A 15,797-nucleotide genomic window follows, 5' to 3' on the forward strand; every position below is an offset into this window, starting at 1 on the left:
TGCACCTAGAACGTTTTTTGAATAACTGAATTCAAAAACTAAATATTAATGACAAAAAAAGTAATAATGACACAAATGTAGAAATAAAAAGCAGGGTATTGTTTGCACAAAGTGATATAACATGAATCTGACTACAGAGATTATGAATGTTTCAATAAGACACTAAACTTCACCAACAAACTTTACAAGAAAAGGTTGAAATCACAATTTCTTGCTGTCTGTCAGATTATTTTTTTCATTACTTACAGCAACATTGATGTTCTATTAAAACAATGTTTAAAAATCAGCTGTTTATGCAGATTCCTCAAGAATAACTACTGTCACATGCTGTTGTACTGAAGTAAAAAATATTCTTTGAATTAATTTTGACCGAGTTTAACTTAGAATATGATTTCTAGGATTTTATCATTTCAAGTTTTACGATTAAATTTTGCTCTGTGAATTGTAATATAGTTTGTACAGAATTTGACAAAATGCTCAGAGTGTTTGATTGCAATAAAATGTATCAACACAACTAAACAATAGTGACCAGCATGACATAGTTTGACAATATGAAGTTTCTTACTTTCTCAAAACAAAAAGCAAATTTAATTTTGCACTCATTGAATGTTTGTACCTATATTTATTCATTTGTGGTGTTAAAATGTTCCTTAGAGTTACAATAATATAGTTGTGGTTGTGTTTTTCATCACAATTACATTTACAAAAGAAACTTTTAAAAACTAAATCAAAAACTACATTTAACAACAATACAAAAAATATTCTAATGCCGAAGGCATTATTATTGGGGTATGTTTTTAAATATTATTGAATAAACCATATTACAGCAAACCAATAGTGTTTTCATTTCTGTGCAGCTGTTGAGTCAGATCACTTCCTCTCCAGCTGAAGGAGGTTTTTGTACAACGATTTTTCACTGTGTGAATGGGAAGCTGTAACCACCCTGCTGACAGTAATAAACTCCTGCATCTTCAGTCTGAACTCCACTGATGGTCAAAGTGAAGTCAGTTCCAGACTGACTCCCACTGAAATGGTCTGAAACTCCAGACTGACGGGTTGTCGCATAAGAGATTAGCAGTTTAGGAGTTTATCCAGTTTTCTGAAGGTACCAGTGAAGGTAGCTACCCATACTTGAACTGGCTTTACATCTGATAGAGACAGTCTGTCCTGGAACAACAGACTGAGATTCAGGAGACTGAGTCAGGATGATTTCTCCTGATGAACCTGGAAAACATGAAAAAGAGGAGAAGGGTTATTGAGACAAATCAAGTTTGTTGAAAGATGATCAACATCCAAACAGAAGAGAATCATTTCTTTAACATGGAGAACAGATGGAAGAAGGTCAATGCTGCTTGTTTCAGTGTTTCTCCATCACAGCAGAACATCATTGTGGTGAACCTGGTTGCATCCTGAAGCAAAGTTTTCACAAGAGAGTCTCACCCTGAACAAGGAGCCCCAGGGTGGCCAGCAGTAGAATCAGTGACATCATCATTGTGCTGCCGGCGTGTCAGTGTCTCTGAAAGGCCTGGACAGACACTGATCAACACTGGTCTCTTAACGTCTGGGAGCAGAGAGGCAGGACACATATGCAAACACACAGAGTCAGTCAACTGTAGCTGTCCTCAACATATCATGATGTTTCCTCCTCACTGCTGACAACATTCATCTACGTATTGACATATTTACATGGAGACGATCTTAAAGTCTGATAATTAACTGACATGTTTTATTGATCGTTTTAATATTAATGTGTGTTTGACATGTTTATGTGTTTGTAATGTTCAGATTTCACCAAGTTAAGCAGTGATTAGCAGTGAACTCAGATACTCAGAAACTCCAACCAAACTTTTCATCTCGTCTTTACATGTTGTAACTTAACAGGTTAATACATTTACAGCAAAATAATGTTTCAAACATTTTTGGTGCTGATCTACATCTGTATATTTTCTTTTCAATGCATGTAATTGAAACAGCTGTTATTCAGTATGAAGCTGAGGTCAAAGGTCATGACCAAGACCTTTATCATCGTTTCTACCAGGTTGTCTCCTCTTGATTATTTGGTGAATCAGAACATAAAACAGGAAACTATAATGAGATAAGAACTGATGGTGAGAAGCTGTGAAGAAAGAAACTTGATAATAGCTATTTTTTTTTAAGTTGAACTTTTTTGCTGTTTATCAAGAAAAAGGCTATGCCTTTCTTTTTCTGTGCCACTGACTTGGATTTAGGCAGTTTAATTGAAGCTGCTCCTTTATACCTTAAACTTTTGAATAAGTTCATTTACAGGAGCAACTAGAAAAAAACATCCAGAGAAAACATGAGGAAGACCCGGTGTGGGTCAAAACCACTCATTATTATTCTTTGGTAAAACTGGTAAAACTTTGATAGTCCCATACTGATACAGGAATTATAACATTCTTGACCTGAAGTATTCCCAAGAACATCTCTTATTCTATAAGTAAAACTACAGTATATTGCCTCTGTGTTTCATTCTGGCCTGCAGGGGAAGCTTCATTCTCTACAGCCAGCTGCAGCAGTTAGTTGAGTTTCTGTTCAGTCTGACTGAGGGAGGTTTTTGTACGACGGTTTTTCACTGTGTGAACACATACTGACTGATCCAATGTTCACTCTGACAGTAGTAAACTGCTGCATCTTCAGTCTGGACTCCACTGATGGTCAGAGTGAAGTCAGAGTTTGATCCACTGCCTGTAAAACGAGCTGGAATCCCTGATACTCGAGTGCTAGCAAAGTAAATGAGCAGTTTAGGAGTTTCTCCATCTCTCTGTTGGTACCAGGATAAAAGGTATTGGTTGTTGAAAAAATTAACATCCTGACTGGTCCTACATGTGATGGAGACGGAGCGTCCCACAGCAGAGCTCACTGCTCCAGGCTGAGTCACTGTGACCTGACCTCTGGACTCTGAGGACACAGAGACAAAAACATAAAGCAGCGTCATGGTTTTGTGGGCTTCATTTCAGAGGGACGGATGTTGATAGAGGAGAGGAGTTTGATTCTCTGGACTTTACCTGTGAAGCAGCAGCAGAGGAGAGTCCAGATGAGGACGCAGATCAAAGTCATGTTTTTGATGAGGAGGATTTCTGTGTCTTCTGTTGTCATGAAGGACAGCTGTCAGTCATCCAGTCTTCAACTCTCAGGACTATAAACTCTCCCAGAGCACTGGAGCATGGTGCTGCTGATGCAAAGTCACTCTCTATGGAAATGTTCTGACTGACTCCAACAGGGTCATAAATTCACCACGTGTGACACGTGGAGTTCAGGCAAGACAAGTTTACTTATACAGCACCATTCAGACACAAGGCTATTGAAGGTACTTCACAAGAACATAAAAATACATGGGTAACCTTGAAATAACCTAACATAACCTTAATATAAAAACAATAGCCACAGATGATCTTTACCATAATTTATGTATCTACTTCACTGGTAAGCTGTATTAAACAGTCATGTTTTAAGCCCTGATTTAAATGAGTCGACCTCAAGTATTCAGGAATTTGTTCCACAGGTGGGGAGCAGAGAAACTAAAGGCTGCTTCACCTTGCTTGGTTTTGATCCTGTGAACTGAGTAAACCTGTTCCAGATGATCTGAGGGGTCTGGGTGCTTCATAACATACCAGTAAATCAGAGACCAAGACCATTTACTGCTTTCTATACGAGTAACAAGATTTTTAAATCTATCCTTTCACACAGGAAGCCAGTGCAGTGATGAAGCGCTGGTGTAATGTGCTCTACTCTCTTGGTGTCGGTGAGGACTCTAGCAGCAGCGTTCTGGACGAGCTGCAGCTCTCTGATTTATTTTTTCACTCAGACCTGTGAGGACACCGTTACAATAGAACATCCTGCTGAAAATGAAACCATGAACAAGTTTTTCTGTATCTTCTTCAGACAGAAATCCTCTAATTCTTGCCATGTTTTTAAGGTGGTAGTAGGCTGAGGGATCAGAGGGAGCATGTGGATGTTGAACAGATGAGGTGCAAGAATGGACCCTTGAGGAACTCAACATGTAACTTTTGTCTACACAGATTCATAATTGCCAAGTGACACAAAGAAATCCCTGTTTTGTAAATAAGGTTTAAACCAATTTAGCACAGTGCCAGGAAGTCCCACCCACTTTTCCAGTGCGTCGAGCTGTATCTTATGGTCACCTGTGTCGAATGCAGCACTGAGGTCCAGTAATACCGGAATCCAAATCTTTGATGCATCACTGTTCAGATGAATGTCATTTAAAACTTTTTCAGGTGCAGTATTAGTGCTGTGATGTGCTCAAAATCCAGACTGAAAGGCATTTAAGAAATTGTTTTGCACCAAGAAGGAATTAAGTTGCTGAAAAACGACCTTTTCAATGATCTTTCCTATAAAACATAGGTTCAGTATTGACCTGTAGTCATTTATTCCTGAGGCATCCAGGCCTTTTAAAAAGAGGTTTAATGACTGCGGTCTTCAGGGCTGTTGGAAAAAGGCCTGACTGAAGAAAACTGTTGACTATCTGTAGTATATCTGATGCTATGCAGTTAAAAACGTCTTTAAAAAAGCTTGTAGGCAGAGTCTCAAGGCAGCAGGTAGCGGGGCCAAGGGTTTTTGACAATAACTGTCAAAGTTGCATAATCTCAGGAGTGAAAAAAATTAACCAGAGTTGTCTTATGAGGCATAGGTGCATTAACCATTGTGTTGGACTTAGACTGTTTGTCTTATCTCTAAAATCTTATCTGTGAAAAAAGAAGTAAAGTCATTGTATGTTTTGGTGAAAAGCAGTTCAGGAGGGACCGACACTGATGTGTTTGTCAGTCTGTCAACAACAGTGAATAAAGTCCCTGCATCATTGTTATTTTTGTTGATAATCTCCAAGAAAAAGGACTCCCTTGCCCTTTTTAATTTTAAGTTATGTGTGTTAAATCTCTCCTTATAGACGTCATAATGAACCTGGAGTTTGATTTCTCTTTTTTGAGCTTTTAGCCGTGTGGCATTCCTCCATGGTGCTTTTTTCTTAACAGAGACAATAATGACATCCATAATATTCATAGCTTTAGAACTGAAACTATGAACCAGATCACTGACAGAGACTGAGGGCAGAGCTGCTGTGGGTGTAAAATCCTGGATGATTAGTGTACAGGTGTTTTCGTCGATATAGCATTTTCTGATCACCTCTGTTGTAATTTTACTGGTGTCAGCAGAGATGGCCATTTTAAAGAAAACATAGTAATGATCCGAAAAAGCAACATCAGTCAACACAACCTGAGAAATGTCTCGACCTTTGGAGACAATTAGATCTAAGATATGTCCTTTATTATGTGTTGGATCTGTTCCACACTGGGAAAGTCAGAAGTTGTCCAGGATGTATAAAAGTTATTTTGCACTGACATCTTTAGGATTATCAATATAAATATTAAAATCACCCCTTATAACAACACAGTTAAAATCAATACACGCAGCAGACAATACTTTAGCAAAGTCATCAACAAAGTGTGCACTATATTTTGGGGGCCTGTAAATGCTACTAATACTGCTTGACATGAGGATCTCAACTGCAGTGCAACACATTCAAAAGACTCAAACTTCCCATATGACAACTGTTTGCACTGGTAAACATCCTTCAATAAAGTTGCTCCTGCTTTCATAAGTTCTCTAACTGAGCCGATGAAGCTGAGCTGAGTTTGGAGGAGCTGATTCAATAAGAACTGCTGCACTGTTGTTTTCATTTAAACAAGTTTTAATTAAAAAAAAAAAAAAAATCAAGGCTTTCCTTGATAATAAAATCATTCATTTGTAATGACTTGCCTGATGTTAGTGTACTAACACCATCAAAAGAGCAGGATATAGGTTGGCCCCCGAGTGTTCTGGTCCAGTAATGTTTGGATGAATCCCATCAGCTCTGACTGAAAAGGTAATTTAAAGTGTGTGTGTGTGTGTGTGTGTGTGTGTGTGTGTGTGTGTGTGTGTCCTCAGTGAAGTGTATCAGTCTCTGCAGTAGCTTCCAGCTGCAGCAGTCAGTTCAGTTTCTGTTCAGTCTGACTGAGGGAGGTTTTTGTACGACGGTTTTTCACTGTGTGAACACATACTGACTGTTGATGCTATGAAAACTCTGACAGTAGTAAACTGCTGCATCTTCAGTCTGGACTCCACTGATGGTCAGAGTGAAGTCAGAGTTTGATCCACTGCCTGTAAAACGAGCTGGAATCCCTGATGCTCGAGTGCTAGCAGAGTAAATGAGCAGTTTAGGAGTTTCTCCATCTCTCTGTTGGTACCAGGATAATGCATGAGAGCTTGAGAACAATCCGCTCCAAACATGAACATCCTGACTGGTCCTACATGTGATGGAGACGGAGCGTCCCACAGCAGAGCTCACTGCTCCAGACTGAGTCACTGTGACCTGACCTCTGGACTCTGAGGACACAGAGACAAAAACATAAAGCAGCGTCATGGTTTTGTGGGCTTCATTTCAGAGGGACGGATGTTGATAGAGGAGAGGAGTTTGATTCTCTGGACTTTACCTGTGAAGCAGCAGCAGAGGAGAGTCCAGATGAGGACGCAGATCAAAGTCATGTTTTTGATGAGGAGGATTTCTGTGTCTTCTGTTGTCATGAAGGACAGCTGTCAGTCATCCAGTCTTCAACTCTCAGGACTATAAACTCTCCCAGAGCACTGGAGCATGGTGCTGCTGATGCAAAGTCACTCTCTATGGAAATGCTCTGACTGACTCCAACAGGGACTTGGATTACTCTCAGGATGATGTTTATCAATGGATCAATCACTTTATCAGTCTATTGATTAGAAATGTGTCAGTGCTCATTTTTATGTGACTTTGTTTGAGTTTGATGAACAAATTTTCATCCAGAATATTTTATGAATTCCACCTAATTCACTACGAGACCAACGTCACAGTGGGATAAAAAATATTGTTTTATTCATCACGATCAACAATAAACATGTTTATAATAATTATTTATATTTGTCAGGATTTATTGGTGAGTTTTTCTTTTCAATATTTTCTTTTAATTTATTTGATTGTAAGAGAAACTGATATTGTTTGTAGATGTTTAACATTTAAATAGAAAAATGGTTCATTACATAATGAATATTTGTGAACTGGTTTTTAACACTTTAACCAGTTATTACTCATCATAAACTGGGTAAACTGGGGATGTTTTTGTTGAGTTTGTTTGTGTCAAAGTCAGAGAGCCGTGTCTCTCTACAGTCAGAGGTTTTTGTACGGCGGCTCAATGAGTTTGTATCACTGTGGTGGACTTTTGGTGGAGGAACCAGACTGGAGTTTGGAAGTAAGTCAGATTTTTACCATTTTCGTTAATTTTTGGAGTTACTTTTTCTTTTTATCACCTTGTAATTCAACATAATTTGGAAAATAGTTACTTTTCCATAATAATGTATATTTTCCAATCATATTTTGCACTGCCTAAGTTTGCTTCAACAATAGAAAGTTAAAAAATTAATTGCAATAAATGTAAAATATTCAGCTAGACAGTAAATTTCAAACCTTAATCATGAGGCTTCATCTTGAGGGCTGTTAGGTTTATTTCAGTGTGTCAAAGTCAGAGAGCCGTGTCTCTCTACAGTCAGAGGTTTTTGTACGGCGGCTCAATGAGTTTGTATCACTGTGGTGGACTTTTGGTGGAGGAACCAGACTGGAGTTTGGAAGTAAGTTTCTGAACAAATATTACAGAAAATTATGTTAAATTTATATTTTGAATTAGTATTTTGGATGTTTTATTAAGATAAATATATCTTCTTTTATTCTAACATGTTTTTCATTGATACTCGTATTTCTCCTCCTTTATCATTGAGTTGAACTCAGAGCAGTTTTATTTCAGTTTATATTTCTTTAGACATTCCTGTCATACTGAAGTTTTAACAACCTTAACTAAAGGATAGATAAAACTTTAATCTTACTGGAAAAATGTTCATCATGATTAGTTTTTAATTTTCTGTGTCAGTAATAACTGTTTTTTTAAAGGAAGTAAGATTAAATTCTTCAAAGAAAACTGAACCGAGTGAAGTTAAAATTTGTTAATTCGAAACGTGTAACATTGAGATTTTTGCTGATTTTCAGAACAAAGTTTTGTATATTTTCTTGTCAGTGTAGTTTGATATATTTCATCTCATTCTGTATGATGATTCTCTCTGTGCTGATATGCATGAGAGGCTTCTTAAAGGGAAGTGAAACAATGTGTGAGTGAGTGACTGGTGGAGCAGAAAAAACATCTGACAGAAACTCCTTAAAGGAGAAAATCAACTCTCACACAGTAAAGGTGTCCAAGTGTCTGCTGGTTGATTGACAGCTGTGTGGTCCCTGTCCTCTAAGCTGATTGGTGTCTCCTAGGTGATGCTCGTCCCACCCTGACGGTGCTGCCCCCCTCCAGTGAGGAGCTGCAGCAGGGGAAGGCCACGCTCATGTGTCTGGCCAACAAGGGCTTCCCCTCAGACTGGAGTCTGTCCTGGAAGGTGGACGGCAGCAGCAGCAGCAGCAGCTGGGAGGAGAGCAGGAGCCCCGGGGTGCTGGAGAAGGACGGCCGCTACAGCTGGAGCAGCACCCTGAGGCTCCCTGCAGACCAGTGGAGGAAGGTGGGCTCTGTGACCTGTGAGGCCACCCAGGGCTCCCAGACTCCACTCTCAGAGACACTGAGGAGAGACCAGTGTTCCCAGTCCTGACCTGACTCACTGGGACTCTGCTGCTGGTTTTACTCTCATATTGCTCTCTGTCTGCTCTCTGTCTTGTTCTCTTTCTCTTGACATGTTTCAACTTTAAAATTTTCTTGCTTGTGTTGATGGTTTCAACATTTAAAACAATAAATATTTTATCATGTGTATCATAAAAGCCACATGTCTTTTGACTTTATTTCTTTGACTTATATATTAATTAGATCAATGCTGAAATCTCAGCCATAAAAACTCTGGTTCCCAGATTACTAGTTAATGATTGTAAAACTGTGGATCTTATTTTGTAATTGTTCCAGTTTTATCTATATCTCTGTCTATTAAACTCCAGTAACAATATACTTTATTAGACGTAATCACTGTTTCCACGGTGATCATAAAGCTATCTGTTATTACTAACATCTGTCCCTGAAGAAGAATTTATACCTAGAAATTATTCTCATTGTCTGAAGTTTAAAAATCTAAATATAACAATGATTTACAGGGTTATAAACAGAAAGCAGGGTGTCATCTGCATAAAGTAATAGTCCTTTCTATCTCTCCTCCTGTTTCACGATGATTTTAAAGTGTGATTTGTGTTACTGGCTGTATTGCTGATATTCTCTGCTTGTTAAAACAATAAAGACTATTTCATCAAACCAGTGGTGTCCAGACACATTTTTATCAGAATGACTGCTGTCTTAAATGAAACAGTAGATCGGTTTCATCTCTCACAGTTTTTCTCAGTGACATTAATGTCAGAGGATTATTTTAGGAAGAAATGATGTATCAGCTGACATCTGGTTTCTGCAGTAGTCTGCCAATAGATCACCCTGAATCTTACACACTGGAACTTAAATCCACAGTGACTGGGTTTCTCTCATGGTCACATCAGTAGAATTTCATGACATTTGTCTGAAGATTTTTAAAAGAAATAAAGGGATTATGTCGACATCAGGGCAGCCTATCAGTGTCTGTTCAGTTGTGGTTTCCTAAAGAAGGAAGGAGCTGCTGTTAAAAGATGAAAGGAGAAAATGAATCTGTGCCACATGTGTCCCTCACATCTGTCCTTTCTGTCCTCTTCTGCTTTGACCTAAACTTGTTGGTTTGACATCATGACAGGTTTAAAGGTCAAGTTTACAGTGTGTTTGAGTCTGTGGCTTTAAAACTTTGGAACTATCCAGTTGGACTAATGACATGGCAAAGACTCACATTTGAAGACTGACTTTCTGTCTCATCAGCAGTGTCTGATGTTGTTGTCTTAAATGGTCACAAGAGATACAACAAATGCACAGAGACTGGGTTTTGCTGTGTGAGATCAGTTGTATATTATAACATTAGATAATGATTAAAAAGAAGAATGGATTAAGTACATGTCATATCTGACAGCTCTGTCAATGCAGCCTAACAGGGTCACTGTTTAGTTGTGGGATCTTAAAGCTGACAGGAGTTTGTGTTAAAAAATGAAAGGAGGTCATTTTTACAGAAGCTGTGAGTTTATGCAACAGAAGAGAAGAACTACAGTCATCTAACCAGTCAGGTGTGTGTGTGTGTGTGTGTGTGTGTGTGTGTGTGTGTGTGTGTGTGTGTGTGTGTGTGTGTGTGTCCTCAGTGAAGTGTATCACTCTGCAGTAGCTTCCAGCTGCAGCAGTCAGTTCAGTTTCTGAGACTGAGGGAGGTTTTTGTACGACGGTTTTTCACTGTGTGAACACATACTGACTGTTGGGGTAGTGAAAACTCTGACAGTAGTAAACTGCTGCATCTTCAGTCTGGACTCCACTGATGGTCAGAGTGAAGTCAGAGTTTGATCCACTGCCTGTAAAACGAGCTGGAATCCCTGATACTCGCTGATTAGCATACTTAATAATCAGTTTAGGAGTTTCTCCATCTCTCTGTTGGTACCAGGCTAAACAGTTCCCAACATTAACCCTCTGACTGGTTCTACATGTGATGGAGACGGAGCGTCCCACAGCAGAGCTCACTGCTCCAGACTGAGTCACTGTGATCTGACCTCTGGACTCTGAGGACACAGAGACAAAAACATAAAGCAGCGTCATGGTTTTGTGGGCTTCATTTCAGAGGGACGGATGTTGATAGAGGAGAGGAGTTTGATTCTCTGGACTTTACCTGTGAAGCAGCAGCAGAGGAGAGTCCAGATGAGGACGCAGATCAAAGTCATGTTTTTGATGAGGAGGATTTCTGTGTCTTCTGTTGTCATGAAGGACAGCTGTCAGTCATCCAGTCTTCAACTCTCAGGACTATAAACTCTCCCAGAGCACTGGAGCATGGTGCTGCTGATGCAAAGTCACTCTCTATGGAAAGTGAGTCAGTTTGTGTATTTGAATATCATCTTTCATGAGCAGACATTTGAAGATCCTGAATTCGAAGGAAATCCAGTGTAAAGAAATCAAAACTGATGTTACGTGACACCTTTTGTATCACTTGGTTTAAAAGCTTGGCAGCAGCAATTTTGTCATGCCTTTTGCCTTTCATGACACTCAAGGTCACCTTACATCAGAAATGACAACAGCATAGATCACACATAAAAATCATACAATCAAAAAGGACAGTAGCAAAACATATAGAGCAGAAATAAATTAAAATCAGTAATTGTACGAGGTAAATGAGATTCCATCAATGGAGTTGGAACAAGTATGTTAGTTTACTTGGGTTTTAAGGGTGGTTTTAATTTTATTTCAACAGAGTCCAGTGTATGGATATGGTGGGGAAAAGAGTTCCAGAGTTTAGGTGCAGCGTGAGAGAAGGCCCTGGCACCCACTGTACTGAGGTTAACAGGTGGTATTATTAGCAGATCAGCAGATGAAGAGCGAAGTGGCCGAAGTGGAGTGTAGATGGGTAAGAGTTCTGTGAGATAGACAGGTGACAGGTTATGAAGGTCTTTGGAGGTTAGCAGAAGGATATTGAAGTTGATGCGTTGTGATACAGGGAGCCAGTGTAACTGAATAAGCAGAGGAGTTACATGTTCAGTGGATTTTGTGCAGGTAATGATCTGTGCTGCAGAGTTTTGGATGAGTTGAGGTCGGTGGATGAGTTTATTAGGGTTACCAGTTAGGATTGCGTTGCAGTAGTCCATGCGAGAGGTGACCAGGACATTGACAAGGATGTCAGTAGAGTGCTGTGTTAAGGCAGGGTGTAGTCTGGAGATGTTTCATAGATGGAAAAAGGCAGTCTGTGATACATTGTTTATATGGCTGGAGAAGGAGAGGGTACTGTCCATGATAACACCAAGACTCTTGACTTGTGTGGAGATGGGTATGGGGGCATCAGCTATTGAAAGAGAGTGGATGAGTAGAGCTGTGTGTCATCAGTGTAGGAATGAAAATGAATACCATAATGCTGGAAGATATTGCCAAGAGGGAGGAGGTCGATGATGAACAGGAGGGGCCCCAATACTGAACCTTGTGGAACTCCGTCATGGACTGTTGTGCTTTCTGATTTATAGTTCTGAATTTGTACAAACTGTGATCTGTCAGAAAGGTAGGATGTAAACCATTTGAACACAGTGCCCTTGATTCCAATACTGGCAAGACGGTCCATGAGGAGTTGATGGGATATTGTATCAAAGGCAGCAGTGAGGTCTAGGAGGATGAGGAGAGAGAGCTGACCAGAATCAGCTGCCAGGAGGAGGTTGTTGGTGATCTTGACCAGGGCAGTTTCTGTGCTGTGTTTAGTGTGGAAGCCTGATTGGAACTGTTCACAGAGGTTATTGTTTTCAAGGTAGCTTTGAAGTTGGAGTGCAACTACTTTCTCAATGATTTTGGAGATGAATGGAAGATTAGATATGGGCCAGCAGTTGTTCTGATCTGTAGAGTCAAGTCCAGGTTTTTTCCGTGTTGGTTTGATTAAGGCAGCTTTCAGTGAGGGAGGAACTGTACCAGTGGACAAAGAGGAGCTGATGATGGAGGTTATCAGAGGGATGATTGAGGGCAGACATGCTTTAACAAGGGTTGTGGGCATTGGATCCAGTTGGCATGTGGAAGTATTGGACTGGGTTATGAGTCTAAAGATGTGATTTTCCGTTGGCAGCATGAACTCACATAGGGCAGTTGATGGGGGCAGTTCAGGGGCTCTTGCAGATGGCAGATCAGTGTGCTTCATGATACTGATCTGTGAAAAAAATGAGTTAATTGTGATCATTATGATGCAGAAATCAAAGATCAGGGCCAAAACTTTTCTAATCAACCGTCTCAGCTCAGCTGTTTTTGATCAGAACATGAGATTTTAATGGGATATAAATGGATGGTGAGAATTGAAGGGAAAAGTAATTTAATTTCCTCACAGATTCTTTTTTGTCATTAAAATTGTTTTGTTACATGTACATTGTTTGTTTAAGCAACGATTTTCAATCTACTTAGGGTGTGTGTGCGTGTGTGTGTGTGTGTGTGTGTGTGTGTGTGTCCTCAGTGAAGTGTATCAGTCTCTGCAGTAGCTTCCAGCTGCAGCAGTCAGTTCAGTTTCTGTTCAGTCTGACTGAGGGAGGTTTTTGTACGATGGTTTTTCACTGTGTGAACACACGCTGACTGTTGATTTCATGAGCACTCTGACAGTAGTAAACTGCAGCATCTTCAGTCTGGACTCCACTGATGGTCAGAGTGAAGTCAGAGTTTGATCCACTGCCTGTAAAACGATCTGGAATCCCTGATTCTCGAGTGCTAGCAGAGTAAATGAGGAGTTTAGGAATTTCTCCATCTCTCTGTTGGTACCAGGATAATGCATGAGAGCTTGTGAACACTCCGCTCCAAACATGAACATCCTGACTGGTCCTACATGTGATGGAGACGGAGCGTCCCACAGCAGAGCTCACTGCTCCAGGCTGAGTCACTGTGATCTGACCTCTGGACTCTGAGGACACAGAGACAAAAACATAAAGCAGCGTCATGGTTTTGTGGGCTTCATTTCAGAGGGACGGATGTTGATAGAGGAGAGGAGTTTGATTCTCTGGACTTTACCTGTGAAGCAGCAGCAGAGGAGAGTCCAGATGAGGACGTAGATCAAAGTCATGTTTTTGATGAGGAGGATTTCTGTGTCTTCTGTTGTCATGAAGGACAGCTGTCAGTCATCCAGTCTTCAACTGTCAGGACTATAAACTCTCCCAGAGCACTGGAGCATGGTGCTGCTGATGCAAAGTCACTCTCTATGGAAATCTAAGATGACTGGTTTTTCCTAGGTGATGCTCGTCCCACCCCTCCAGTGAGGAGTCTGTGTAATCTGATCAATAAAAGTGTCATGCAGTTACTTTTTTCTCTTACAGATGAGGATGAAATTATTACCTAAATTTTTATTTTTTTTCAAGTATTTCCCAAGTGCTGTTAAACAGAACAAGGAATTTTTAACACAGCTTTTCCAAAAATGTAGTTTTAATTTTTGATCCTTAAATTATTTTAGTTTGCACACAGAAACAAAATTATTTCACAAAAACCAAAACCTACCAGGGTCAAAATTATTAACCCCCCTGATGGGAATAGTCAGTTGTGTATTCTTTTCGCTGAACAACAGCCTGCAGTCATTTGTTGTAGATTTCATCAAGTCTCAAGTCATTCATCTTTGGTGAATCTCTGAAGCTCCTTCGATGGTCTTCTGGCATGGACCTTGGTCTTCAGTTCATCGCACAGATTTTCAATGGGATTAAAGTCAGGACTTTGCGCAGGCCAGTCAGTAACGTTCACTTTGGTCTTCTGAAGGTGGTTCTTCACCAGGAGCGACGTATGTTTTGGGTCGTTGTTGAAAGACAAAGAGACGACCCAGAACCAGTTTTTTTGCTGACCGCTTGAGGTTTTCTTTCAAAATCTACACATATCCTTCTTTCTTCATGATTCCTTCCACCTTGACCAGATTCCCAGTCCCAGATGCACTGAAGCATCCCCACAGCATAATACTCCCACCACCATGTTTCACTGTGGAGATGGTGTTCTTTGGGTTATACGCCTCTCTCTTCTTTCTCCAAATATAAGCAATGTCTCTGTGGCCAAACAGCTCTAGTTTGGTCTCATCTGCCCAAAGGACACGCTTCCAGTATGCATAATTTTTCTCCAGGTTGTCCTTAGCACACTTCAGTCTGGCTTGAAGGTGTTTTTCTTGATCTGCAACCTCTCAGTCCGTTCCTGTGCAGGGTTCTAGTGACGGTCTTCTTTGAGACTACAATTCTCAACTTGGTTAAGTCCTTCACTAGTGTCTTGGCAGTTGTTCTGGGGTCTTTAGACACGTCTCTCACTAGTTTTTTTTTTTTTTTTTTTTTTTCCAGTCTTTGAAATCTTTGTCGTCCTACCTGTGCCAGGCTTGTTGTGTACAGTGTGGCTCTCTTTGAATTTCTCGATGATACTTCTCACTTCAGTTCTTGACACTTGGAAATGCTGTGATAACTTTGTACATCCTTCTCCTGCTTTGTGAGCATCAACAATTCTTTTTCCCAAGTGTAAACTGATTTATTTTGTTTTTGGCATGATGCTTTATCGAGTGACAGCTCAAACCTTTGCTGAAGTTTTTATACTGTGTGTAAACTGGAAGATAACCCTCAGAATAAACTTACTTGATTTTACAAGCTTTGAGCATCACAAAGTTAAAGCACATCATTGCACAGCAGTGGTTTGTGCTATGGCTCAATGAAAAGGTCAGATCTTAAAGGGGCTGATAATATTGACCCTGGTATTTTTTTTAAATTACTCTGTTATTGTGTGCAAATAGAAATATATGCTTTCTAAAGAAAACTACTATGTTTATAAATGCTATGATAAAAACTCCTCACTCTGTTAAAAAAGAACTTGGGAAAATTTGGAAAAAAAACTTTAAATTTCATAGGGGGGCTAATAATTTTGTCCTCAACTATATTTAATATTTAAAAGTAGATGAACAGCAGTCATCTGAACAATCAGGGGTGTGTGTGTGTGTGTGTGTGTGTGTGTCCTCAGTGAAGTGTATCAGTCTCTGCAGTAGCTTCCAGCTGCAGCAGTCAGTTCAGTTTCTGTTCAGTCTGACTGAGGGAGGTTTTTGTACGACGGTTTTTCACTGTGTGAACACATTCTGACTGTTGGGGTAGTGAAAACTCTGACAGTAGTAAATTGCTGCATCTTCAGTCTGGACTCCACTGATGGTCAGAGTGAAGTCAGAGTTTGATC

The 15,797-nt window shown here is 40.0% G+C and overlaps 1 pseudogene and 1 gene segment (V, D, J or C); one reads left to right on the forward strand and one right to left on the reverse strand.

Moving 5' to 3' along the window:
- Positions 1–3,723: 3,723 nt before the first annotated feature.
- On the forward strand, positions 3,724–9,319 carry LOC146313500 (Ig kappa-b4 chain C region pseudogene; annotated as a pseudogene).
- Positions 9,320–10,361: 1,042 nt separating this feature from the next.
- Positions 10,362–13,686, reverse strand: LOC146313501 (immunoglobulin kappa variable 4-1-like). The segment is given in 4 exon segments: positions 10,362–10,605; positions 12,146–12,375; positions 13,502–13,527; positions 13,635–13,686. Coding segments are annotated over 4 exon segments (552 nt in total).
- Between the last annotated feature and the right edge of the window lie 2,111 nt (positions 13,687–15,797).

This window comes from Lutjanus erythropterus, chromosome 16 (assembly GCF_056507025.1).
Source record: "Lutjanus erythropterus isolate fLutEry1 chromosome 16, fLutEry1.hap2, whole genome shotgun sequence".
NCBI lineage: Eukaryota > Metazoa > Chordata > Actinopteri > Lutjaniformes > Lutjanidae > Lutjanus > Lutjanus erythropterus.